Source organism: Cottoperca gobio, chromosome 14 (genome assembly GCF_900634415.1).
Source record: "Cottoperca gobio chromosome 14, fCotGob3.1, whole genome shotgun sequence".
Lineage (NCBI taxonomy): Eukaryota > Metazoa > Chordata > Actinopteri > Perciformes > Bovichtidae > Cottoperca > Cottoperca gobio.
Genome location: NC_041368.1, coordinates 7964544 through 7977476, shown reverse-complemented (window position 1 = coordinate 7977476; position 12933 = coordinate 7964544). Strand labels below are relative to the sequence as shown.

The 12933-nt window shown below is 37.7% G+C and overlaps 1 protein-coding gene across 1 annotated transcript in view; it reads left to right on the top strand.

Annotated features, from left to right (window-relative positions):
- klhl13 (kelch-like family member 13) overlaps nucleotides 1-12933 on the top strand; it is a 31146-nt gene that overhangs the window by 1416 nt on the left and 16797 nt on the right. Inside the window, 1 exon segment of the mRNA XM_029447811.1 lies at nucleotides 12224-12365. Within this exon segment, the coding sequence (XP_029303671.1) occupies nucleotides 12224-12365 (142 nt within the window).

The window sequence follows — 12933 nt, the reverse complement described above, 5'->3', positions numbered from 1 at the left end:
AACACTGTATCATATGAGTTCTAATAGATTGGCCAAAAATATATTTTAGTACATTACTTGGTGGATAAAATTCCAGTCTGCATTGTAGGTGATTTTGTTTCGTTTAGTTGGTGTGTAATAAAGCTCCCTAAATACGACTACATAAAAAAATATTTCTGTCTGTAGCAACACGGCAAATGTTTGAACTTGCTACATCATTTTGAATTTCTATACCAATAGTCATAGACATGCCATGTGTTGTTATTCATTTTATTACATCTCAGGATATTTAATCTTTTTATGATCTTTTTTTACTTTGTGTTTTCAAAACTCTGTGTTGACAGTTGTCAGTGAGCGCTGGTATCTCCTGAATACAAAGTCAGACACTTTGTCTATGCTCAGTATATACTTTCAACACTTGACATTGTACAAAAGCAAGAACGGGAATCTTCACACCAGTATGTCATGTCTTTCGGAGGACTTCTACAATTCTCCCAGTGAAAAAGCACGGACGGGCAGGCATTGAGTGTACTTCAGTGGCTGTGAGCGGTGCTTGCGTGTCTTCATGGGAGATTGTGTGCACACACTAACAAGTGAAGCATATACAAGCCTTGAGGCTCCACCTTATTCTGTGGCTCTACCCCACCAGACCACTTACTATTTTAAAACGTGTATATTGTAAGCTTGGTTTTTAGGCAGGCTGATATTGGGCCCCCAATTATAGGTTACTCTGTGGTCAGGGAGAAGTATCTCTTTATAGGCCCTTTGAGTGGTGCCTCTGTCCGTTTGGCTTTGGAGATTCTTTTAACTTGGTATGCTGCTTGCGTTATCTTTCTACATGTATTCTAAGCAGCAGAATGATGGAGGACGCGTAAGAGAGCGTTTTGGTAATATCGGACCTACATGATTTATAAAAGAATTAAGATTTGTTTTCACAATGTGCTTGTCTGTGTTGAACCTGATCTATATATAGACTGAACTGCCCGTGGTGCGGATTTCATGCTAGCAACAAGGACTGGTTAAGGTGCACTGCCAGTACGGTCCATGGAATAATCTTCCACTCAGTAAAGCGTCATTGGGTTTAGCTTTCATTCCACAAATCCTTGACATGAATGCCATCCCTCATCATGCAGTGGTTCAGTACTAAGCACTTAACATGTGTGACTGCTGTCTTTAGTAATCACCTCTTGGAGCCGTCATGGTAAACCAGCAACCTCAACTGCAGCAAAGTCTGTTCGATTCCAGTCAGGGACCTTTTAGCACGTGGCATGCCCCTCTCCCCATGTTCCCTGTCACTGTCAACAATCTAATTAAGCCAAAATGAGAGAAAATTATTCAAAGAAAATCAAAAATTTGATCACCATGACCTTTTTTTATATTTTTGCTTTAGCGCATTAGATTCTAAAAGTGACATATCTGCTGCTGTCTCTAAGTTATACAGATTTATATATATGTTTTGTTTTTGAAAGATGAACAACCTTCTCCATGCTGGCTCCTAAAAAGACTCAAAGCCACCTCGTCTTTACAAATATTTCTATTGTTAAGACTTGTTCAAGTTAAAGCCAGTGTGACCAAATAAAATTCACAATAGGTGAAATGAAAGCTTTGAAAGTCTGTTTAACAGATATTTGTAAATTTAGATGCTTCACATGTCTCATGTGGCTGTCAAATCCTTCTGCTGCTGCTGCTGAATCCCCCGCGCTACTGCTATGAGATCATTTCTGCAGTCTCCGAGGTAAATGGCCCATTATTTCACATTCTTTGAAACCTACTTCATTACCAAGCTGCATTAATATGTTAGAGCAATTAAACCGTCCATCTAATAATTTGAACATAGATAAGTTGAGAGCTGACATGAAACTGAATAAGAGCCAGGTTTGCGCTGGAGGATTTTCTTTTACATACTGACTTTGAGCATCAGCTGACAAAAAAGACACTTTATGTTTAAAAATACATAAAACAGTGGAATTATACTCATGAGTGTCACCAGATATATCACACTGTGATTTATGTGTTAATTGGGATGATATGCAGCCATCTTCTTCTTCTTCTTCTTCTTCTTCTTCTTCTTCTTCTTCTTCTTCTTCTTCTTCTTCTTCTTCTTCTTCTTCTTCTTCTTCTTCTTCTTCTTCTCTTCTTCTTCTTCTTCTTCTTCTTCTTCTTCTTCTTCTTCTTCTTCTTCTTCTTCTTCTTCTTCTTCTTCTTCTTCTTCTTCTTCTTCTTCTTCTTCTTCTTCTTCTTCTTCTTCTTCTTCTTCTTCTTCTTCTGTTATTGAATCCCTCCCCCCCAGCCTCCCTTCCTAACAGTGCAAAATCTGTTAGTGTTTTTAAATGAGTTACATGATTTTGATATTCATATGTGTCCATGTTCCGATGTCACACGTGCCCTCTGTTGCTGGAAAAACAACTTTCAACTTCAGAACATTGCGGTGGAGCTTTAAATTTACCTACCCTTTTATTTGAAATGAACATTAAGTTCTTGCTGACTTGAGGCCATTTTGTACAAAATGCAAGAGCCACACGGGGACAGGGATCATCTATTTTCATTGAAAGTCCAGAGGGGAGGCTCAGGCAGTCTGGCTGGCAGAGCATCAAGTAAGTTTAGTCAGGTGAGACTGTCATTATCTGTGTTCATCACACACACAAAAAATAAAACCAAACCTGATGCATCGCAGAAACTGGATTGAACTAAATGAATAAACGTACGCTGTGCCTTTGCCAAAATACCTGTTATTGCAGGTTTAAATGCTGGATTGGAAAAACTAATTTGCATTCAGTCCACAGCAGAAGTTCCCAAGACTCTTATCTTAAATAGATGATTCTGCATCCAGACCGAACCCTATCAGTGGGTCAGGTCAGAGCTACCTTACTCTTTGCCAGTTTCACTTTTTATTTTATTTTTTACACTTGCTTTGTTTTTTTATAGAAGTCGTCTAAGGTTTTTTTTCTTCTGCTCATTACCACTGAAGCTCATTCCCTTGCATATTGTGAATTCAGGTGTTGTAATTGACCACACATAATGGAAGATGTACCACATCAGGACAGTTGGGGGAATTAAAAATATATAAAAACCTCCATATTGCTGACCTACTGTTTATGATTGTGGAAGGATCTGCAATTAATGGTGCATCCCTGTTTAGATGGTGACAGATTAAGCCCATTTGTATGCAAAGCTATGCCTCTACTTATTTGAGTACAGGCAAAAATATGCTGACACGTCTTATTCCCTATTGCTTTGACACATCTCTGGCCTTTTTGTGTTGTCTCTGGATTCAGTCCTTGGTCTCACTTCCCCTGCAGAGTCTGCCTATGCTGAATAATTCCACATATCTGAAGTGACTATTCAGTTCATCTTATTTTGTAGATATTTCTAAAATAAAGTAGTGCAAGCTTTCTTCACACATTAATATTATCCTGGCTGTAGTTAAATATACTCAGCTGGGTCCTCCATACATCGTCTTTTAAGTTGATTAAGCATTTGGTACATGTTGACAGATTGTCTGCTCCACCCACTCACAAACACTCTATCAAGCTACTTTGGCTTAACCACTTGTGGTGCTGCAGCTTGAAACTGTGTTTTTGAAACTTAATTTTAGGTTACTCATAAATGCCCCAGCCCGTTTTTTTTGACGTAAAAGCTTTTGACCTTAAAGTGCTCTTTGATTATAAAGTGTAATTACAGACTCATAAGAATATACAGGCGGCTGAGATTATTTGCATGATTGGAGCAATTATCTTGAGATCGAAAGATGGAAATTTGTTCCTGAATAGAGAAAGGTGCTAATACTTATACATAACATTTGTTCTTTTAAAACAAATTAAACAATTTAATTAAATCTTGCCATGCTCATCTATTTTTAACTCAGAATTCCATGTGACATTTCCAGCATTGAAAAGAGTGAATAGCACCATTGCAACCATCCATTCAGTTGGTTAAGCCAGAGTATTAATTAGAGAAGTGCCAATGTTGAAATAATCTGTTAAGTGATGGCTTCCTTTTTACGGGAACTCAATGACTGGATGAAAAGGAAAAGAAATGCTGTATTCATTATGATGATGAACAATTTTACATTTTCATATTGCAATCGATCCACCAGACCCGTTGTCACATTTTAAATGCACCGAAGTCTGTTTGATGGAATAGATAGACATTTTGAAAGAAGAATTTTAAAACTGCCGCTACCTCCTTTTCTCTGCCCGACTGCTTCTCGCTGTGTGCTGCTGGGGAAAGCGAAACGATAGCCTAATCCAATTCTGTTAAATGTTGAGAGATTAAATGTTAAATGTCGCATCATCGTTGCTGTAGTTATTTTTGAGGCAGTGGTTTTGTTTTTGGTTGCATTACATTATAAAGGTTGTTTTCATATTCTGCATTTCTAAAGACTGTTCTTAAGCACCGCTGCGTCATAAGATCATTTTTTTCCAAGGAGTAGAAGCTGTTCCACATGTAGCTTTATTGCATTACAATGAAGGATTGAGAAGACTCTTCAGTTTAGGTGTCTGCCATTGCTCTGTTTGCTACACTCCACCCACAGAGTTGCCCTTGGTTTGTTTCCATGAAACTTGTCATCTCTTCTAATGCCTTTTTCTATTTTTTATGTAAGTGGTTCAGAATCGGCTATTGGTGTGATTTGATAACACCGGCCAGACTGTAGGAGTCTTGGGATCTTTTTGTCAATTGGGCAGAGGTATCTTTTATATTTTTAAACGTATAAACTTCCTGTGTTCCTGTTAAAAACAATATGTCACATTAGCCCACAGTAGCTGTTAGCAAAACTTTTAAATATCTGTGTACTACAGTTTGTAGAATAATGCCAGTTTGTAATTAATTTTTCATTGGCAATACATTATTTGAGATTTCTGGCTCTGTTTTTGGGATTGTTCTTCCTGTCTCCTGTTAGTAAGCAGTCCTTTTGAAGCAGGGCCAAGGAACTGATGCAATGAAGACTTGCTTCAGTATTCCCTCACATCTAGTAACTTGCTAACTTTTAACTGACCAACAATACACTATATCTCAGGTATCGCAAGTACTGAAAGTTCATCGCTGGAGAAGCCTGCTCTCTCTCAGAAAAGATGAGGCATGTGTAAGATAGACTGTGAAAAACTGTGAACCTATCCTTTAACATGGGTGTAAACTTATTTTCCAGTAAACTCAGTTCTGAGATATATTTATCTAATATGTTCAGAACCTGAAATAGATGAGATTAATGACGTTTCTATTAATGCATGGCTAAGCATGACGAGGCAGCAAAGCTATATACGCGTTAATCTTTTAAGACCCTTCCACTGTCATCCCAGGGGAAAAAGCCAAGTTGACTTTAGCTTCCTGAACTGTCACTGGTGGATTTTTTTTTAAGCTTTTCGCTGACAATAAATGACTGTATAGACTGCCACCGTTGTTTCTTCATTACTTCTGTTTCAATCCTTGCAACGTCCTCCTCTGCTTCTTAATATTTAATTTATTTCTCCCAGCTGTGCTCAAAATCTAAATAGGTGAAAATAAAACAAGTTTGTTGCACATGCAAAGTCACTTACCTGAAAATAAGATCCACAGCATTCATGTTATTTGTCCTCCGTAAATGTATTTCCTTGTGGGAAGAAAAAGCCATGACATGAGGTTTTGCTTTTTCTATGCATCTACAGTATTTGTAGGATTTGTTCATGTTAGAACCTTAAAACCAAAGCGTTCCTCTGTACCATAATCATACATGCCAAGTAATGATTCTTCTCTAATTGAATTGGTACTATGAATGTGCCAACTATTAATCTAAGATGTATTGTGTATAAGATAAGATCAATTACTTTTTTTTATTAAACCCCTAAAAATAAAAGGCTTTTATCTTCATCATCTTTCATTTGAATTCTCCCTACTTTGAAGCTTAGATCTGACATAACCATATACTCAATAAAAGATGGGCAATATGTATCATAATGCATCTTTTGAAGTGAGGGTTTTATATTCAATGAATCCTCATTTTGTAAAAACTGAACAATGTACTGCGATATAGTGAAGAGACCACGTTGACCTTCCAAATTCTTCATAAAGTCGTAACGAAATGTTTTGTTGTTGAATTGTCAAATTAAACGTGATGTGTGAACTATTAAACTCATAAAAGCTTTATTATTATTATTATTATTTATTTATTTGAACTAACTTCTTCAGTCAATTTTAGATTAAAAAAAAAAGAAAAAAAATATAGATAGATAGATGGTGATTAACCTAAAACAGACTTAAAATCCACCCATAGTTGGCATCAGTAATAGGTATTTGTCAGGCTAATAGATTGTGAAATATGTGATGTTTTAATAAATGATTTTTGCATTGGTCAGTACTGAGCTGCAGTAATGCTTTAAGTCATTATCTTCAAACACCCCACGGATGCAAGGAGAGATTCGGTCTCCGGGTTCTCTGGTATCGTTGGAAGAGCAGAACTTTGATGTGGGATGCTGTAGCTCTTGTCTGCTTTGTTTCGTTCTGGCAGCCATCAACACTCCTTTGTGGTTTGGACAACCCACTCGCTCCTCGCTGCTTGTCCGACTTACCACCTGACGGGGTAAATTGTGCCAGTACATCTCCTGTGCTGTGTGTCAGTGTGATTGTGGCCAGTGTTTAAGCCAGTAATGTTCACAAATTCCTGCTTGACATGGTCCATGATCATCTCCTTCTCCTTGTAAAATGTAGTTCATTACCAAACCCATCCTCTCATCGACATTTAAAAAATGTGATTGGTCTTATTAAGCATGTGTGGCCAAATCACAGTTGTTTCCTTGCCTCTCTTTGTAGCAGAAATCTCAATGTTTTTGTGCGTAGTTGTTGTTGTATCCTCGTTGGTCTTCCTACCTGTTCCTCAGTTCTTGTACAGCATGTGAAAGGAATGACAAATGGACTCCACTTGACCTTCTCCTAATGAGATATATATATATATATATATATATATATATATATATATTTATATTTATATTTATATTTATATTTATATATTTATTTTATTCCTAACTGTTGAGAAGAGACTGCAGTTGACTGTTAGTCGGATGAAGTCTTTGTGGTGTGTTCAAGTGCAAAGATGTGAGGTGACACAAAGCGTTTGATCAGTCAGCCTCTGTCGGCTTTGGAGTATCTAAGCCCCAAAGTGGGGTTTCTTTTTTTAAGGTTATTTTTTTTATTAGTATAGCTGAAGATAGACATGACAGGAGGAGAGAGAGAGGAGGGGGGGGACATGAAGCAAAGGCTTTAACTGCTGCAGTAAGGTCTCAGCCTTACTACATGCCCTCTACCAGGTGAGCTACTGGGGTTCCCCAAAGTGAAGTTTCTTTGACAAAAAAAAGATTTCTGTTTTAACCAAGTGACCTCAGACAATTGTGACTCACAACTTTGCCATTAAATATCATTAGAATGCATTTCTACCATCTTTTTAGTTATTATGGTTTTCATACTGCATACTATAGAGAACATGCATTCAGTACTTTAAAGGTGCAATGCGTAATACATGGCCACATGCTCCAAAGAAAGAGTGTGCAGCATTTCAACTCTACTTCTGCGTCCATGCAATCTAAATTCACAGTCATCAAGGCAACTACCAACTCTCAGCAGGGCAAGGATATGCACAATTCGACCAAACTGCTGAAACTCTGTGAGCCGCTCACACTGCTATCTTATGATCTTCATGTCCGGCATTGGTCTTTAGTTTACGTTAGCCATCTGTATGGAGGTGTACGGTCTGAGTACGTAAAACTAGAAGACGACTCATATTTTAATTTGGTCCTCCCCGCTACTTCGCCGAAGGAGAACAGTCAGCTCATCGGCTCCGGAAAACGGACCTTCAGTTAGCCGCTGTAGCAACTGTAGTAACCCCAGCGCTCGGGGTCACAGCGGGCTAACCTGTTATAGCAGCAACAGAAAGTTTGCTGATCAGGAGGGGAGTCGGGACAGTCCCCTCAATACAGACCCCCAGCGCTAGGGTTGGCCCTAGCTGTATTTGAGCTAAATGCTAACTTGTAGTCCGTCTCGCGGAGCTGCTGCTGCACGTTCTACTCCCGGCGAAGTAGTCTCCATGGTGGCTGGGAGGCCGAAGCAAAAGTAAGTCGTTTTCTTGTTGTACCTTTTTCAACTAGATTTCCTCACAAACCAAAACCACCAGCACTAATTTGGAAATGCAAATTAAAGCTTTGTTTTAATAAGTTATGGGGTGTTGTATTATACATATGTTAATAACCTCATGACTCTCATTTAGGTAGAAGTAACATGAGCCAATAGTGAAACTTAATTTTCTTCCTTGATGGGTACATTTCTGTCTAGGTGTGACTATATTTGACATCAAACCTCCTCAATACGGTTTTAAATTATATTCAAAGAAAATAAAAAACTTGTACACTTTCTCAGTATCACATTTATTAATAGCATTTTGATCGTGAACTTTGTCAGAATCTTCAAATTAACAACAAATCACTAACATTGTTTCTAATTGATATTGTCATGGTTTGCTTCCTATGAAAGAATAGACTGGCAGAGCAGTCTTTATGTAACAGAAGTACAAACCATTATACCTGATTTCTCATAATAATAGAACTGCAGTGAAGGGTTCAGTGTTGGGTACATCTGTTACATAAAGACTGCTCTACCGTTCTCTTACAGAAGATGCATTGAAAGACTAGAAGTGCAGTGAGTGTCATAAATATTTGTATGGGAGCATTGAGGACATTCTTTAGTTCTTTATTGCATTTAAAAAGAATAATAAATATGTCCTATTTTAGTGTCATCGTCATTAGGAGTGAGGCGGAAGAAAGAGATGATTGTTTTCAGTTGATTTGAAAAAGGTTTTGCATTTCAGATTATCGGCCTAAATCTGCCACGTTAACGAACAAATTCATTTTCAAACATTTTCCCAAACATTGTTCTAGTATCTAGAAACTATGTTTTATTTAAATATGTTAAATAACGGCCCCTCAAAGCACAGGGGACATTATTTGCAAATGATAAAACCACTCTGCTAACCACAAAAAAAACTCAAGTGTTCATCCACACAAGGACTTTAGAATAGCTTCATTATATAAATAGTCCACCCAAAAACCATTAGTCTTCTACATCTGACAAGCACTGCCTGCTCACGGGCCTGTTTGAAGACACACACTTGCTGAGCCAGACATTTTTGTAAAATAATATTTTTTATCAAAACCAGGCCAATCTGAAAAGGAGTGCCTTTAAGTCTCACATGCCACATTCAGTGACTACTGTCATCTCTATATGTTGCATGGTGCACTTGTAATATTTTGAGTTTCATACAGTGTTTGAATGCAGATATGTGTGGGTCATTGTGTTACGTAGACCTTCTGTCTGTGCATCATCTCTTACTAAAAGAGCAGGTTAAGGCACCATCCTTTTTATTATTATTATTATTATTATTATTATTATTATTATTATTATTATTATTATCAGAGATCAAGTTGCTTTTGGTCTCCATTAACTTTATTATCTTGCCCCAAAGTAAATACTGAACCTACTTCTACTACTACTCTCTCTTTTCTATAAATGCTGTTAGATATATGTTGTTTCAGAGTCTTTTTCTTTAACAAATAACATTATTTTTAAAGGCAGCAATCTCCCCTTTTTTTTTTTTTTTTTTGACAGTAGGTTACACAGGAGCTTCAAAGCAGTGCAAAAAACCTTGTTTGCTTATGATATAACCTTTAGAAACATCCACAGACCGTGTGAAATGAGCTTCATTCTCTAATGGCAGTTTTGTCAGTGCAAAATGTTCCCATATCCCGAGAGTATTCCCCGTGGGGCTCTGAGTCACACTTGCTTTCCTTGTTCACTCTCAGTGGAGCAGTTAGGGACTTTACGTTACATTTTTAGTAAGACTGCCCTCGAGCACAGAACAATCCTAAGAATTACAGATTATATAAACACTAATATATATATCACATTCTCACAGAGCGGATCTTTTTCCTTTTTTAGTTGAGTCCCTGCATTATAAATCAATTACACATTTTGAAAGCAAACTTCCATTAGCTTCAATCATCATTAGCAGTGTTTGTCTCTTAAGTTGTTGTTTTGCTGAAAACTGAGAAATAATGTCTTGTGGTTTAAAATTTTAGTCATAGCTTTTCTGCAAACTAATTATCTTTTCAATGCTGTGCAGCCCATTTCAAAATAGTTTAATTTCATTTATTTTCCTCATGTAACTCTGAGAGATGATGCATCACACAGCTGTGTGGTTTATTTGAGGATCAAGCTTCCACACCCACCGGTGTCCTGCTGGAGTCAAAACGCTGAGTATCACTGAGTAAAGAGACGGCATTATGGTCTGTTTATCAACAAGCCTCAGCAATCATTTTAGTTTTAAAGCCCTGCTAAAATATCCTCGTAAAGCATAACTTTTAATTCAGTAATTTCACTATCACCCTCCTTACATATTTTTGTAAATACTTCCACATAATGATATTTTTCTTTGATGCACTGTTTGTCTTGGCTCCCAAAGCCGTGCTGGTGGACCTCAAGGACACATTGTTCATTATCACCCGCAATACAGAAGTGTTGCAGCAAACATGAAAAAATGCAAAGCTGGTCCTGGCTATGGTGCAATGGCTTATCTATTTGCAAATGATTCATGCCAAATTTATGACAATATGTCTATTACTGCAGATGCATTGTTTGCCAATTTCATGGTCGATTTTATGTTTTTTTTTTAAGTCTGATCTTCTGATTTTCTTTCTTTAAAATAACTAATTTACAGCATAAACAAACATTTTTGGATCTTTTCTTTCATAAAAAATTTAAATTCAATCTTCATAATAAAATTGACTATTAAATGACTTACATTTTCTACAAAACTGCACCAAGTTACAAGACTCTCTAACTCAATCAAATCTCAAGCGTGTGTGTGTGTGTGTGTGTGTGTGTGTGTGTGTGTGTGTGTGTGTGTGTGTGTGTGTGTGTGTGTGTGTGTGTGTGTGTGTGTGTGTGTGTGTGTGTGTGTGTGTGTGTGTGTGTGTGTGTGTGTGTGTGTGTGTGTGTGTGTGTGTGTGTGTGTGTGTGTGTGTGTGTGTGTGTGTGTGTGTGTGTGCGCGCAACATAAAAACCACCATGCGGCACGTGTGTGTGTAAATTTGACCGGCAATAAATGGGATATATGAAACTGCTGATAACCATCCGGTCTCGACCGGTGCATCTCTGTCTATTACATTTATGAGGTATATCTTATGTTTAAAGTTTGGCCCGAGGGTGGCCCTAGATGGAAGCTGATGAACAGTGGTTCATAATCCAAGGAGCATCATGTGTTTAATGCATTTGTTGGGAAATTGATCTTTTAGATTTTGATATAAATGACTGCATTTAATAGGCTACAGCTTCTATTCAAAGTGCTTCCCGCACACACACACACACACACACACACACAGCTCTACTTGCCAGCTGACTGAACCAGTAACGTCACCATAGCCCCTACTGGCAGTGCGACAGACGTAGTTTGGTTTATATAACCAACATGTATTTTGCTTGTAGCTAACTCATCTATACAACTAAAGAATTCAGCAGGATCATTTAAAGTAAAGCATTACTCCTCAGGATTTGAAAACACATTTTTATTGATTTAGAAATGAGTTTGTATGTTTTTACTTCATGATCTTAGAATTGATTTATTCTCATGTATATCGGCACAACATAACTGCTGATATGAGGCAGTTACTGTAGTTTTATTGCGTGCCTTGGGTATTTCACAACCCACAACCTACACTTCTGAGTTATAAATGATCATATGGCTGATAAAAGTCACATTCATTGCTGATTTGAAAAAAAGGTTTTGTCGCTTTCTATTTCATCCTGAGCTCCTGTTTCCAAGATGTAACATTTATCTCAGGGAATTGCTTAGATGTGCATTTATTATTTTCAACTAGGAAGAACATTTAATTTTTATAAAATCTGGAAGCATCTAGTCATATTTCAGACCAGTGAGTGGCCTTAGTAGAGCGGGAGTTCAGTTCCTTGCCTCAAGGCACTAAGAGATGAATAGAGTATTCCTTGTTCACTCCCACTGCCGCAATTTGGCTTGCTGTTCCAGGCTTGCAGATCTGCATCTTTTAGGTGACAATTTGTCTGGCTAACAATTAGGCTACCACCACCACCACCCAACATGTCCTTTTGTACTTTTGAAAACTTTTCTGTCCTACTTTCCATAAGCTAAAATTAGATGGAATCATGAGTTTTTGCTTCCCTTTTTTGAGGTGAAAACTTTCCTTTTTCCTAACAGATCCCTCGTGGAGGACGACGACGCTCACATGAAAGTTGCTCTGGGCTATGGTGATATGGGCATCTCTGCTCACCTTCAGGCATCAAAGACGGGAAACACTCGATTTTTCACAAGCAACACACACAGCTCAGTGGTTCTTCAGGTGAGCGTTCAGACACGTAGCGACAACGCCTTATGAAGCACTGAATGTTAAGTCAAATATCATCATTGCCTGATAATAATGCTTCCATTTGTCCCATTTGTTCCTTTAGAGATCCTGTAAACAATGATTGATTATTAAAATGAGTTTATTGAGTGTTTGTAGTATGTTAATTGCATGTATTGTATGTTGTTATGTCATGTTATGCTGGCTCAGATGTACACCTAAGTGAGTATGTTTTGAGAAGGAAACCTCAGCTCAGGTACACAGCAGCCAAACAGTTGATGCAAAATATGAATCTCCAAAGACTCACTGCAGTTGACTGCATCATGTAAATAACAGTGCAGCCATTCAAGTCACAAATAACCTCATTAATTTAAGGATGGGATTATTGTTTTAAATTAGGGATGCACAATAATGGATTTCTGCAAATATCAGATATGCCGACTCATTTTGGCCGATTGCCGATACCGATGCACGCAAATGTTTTTTCCACCTAATCGCAAAGAACATCAAGTCTCTCCTGTAGAGGAGTTAACATTTTATTAGGCTTACTGTTATCGTGACGGCA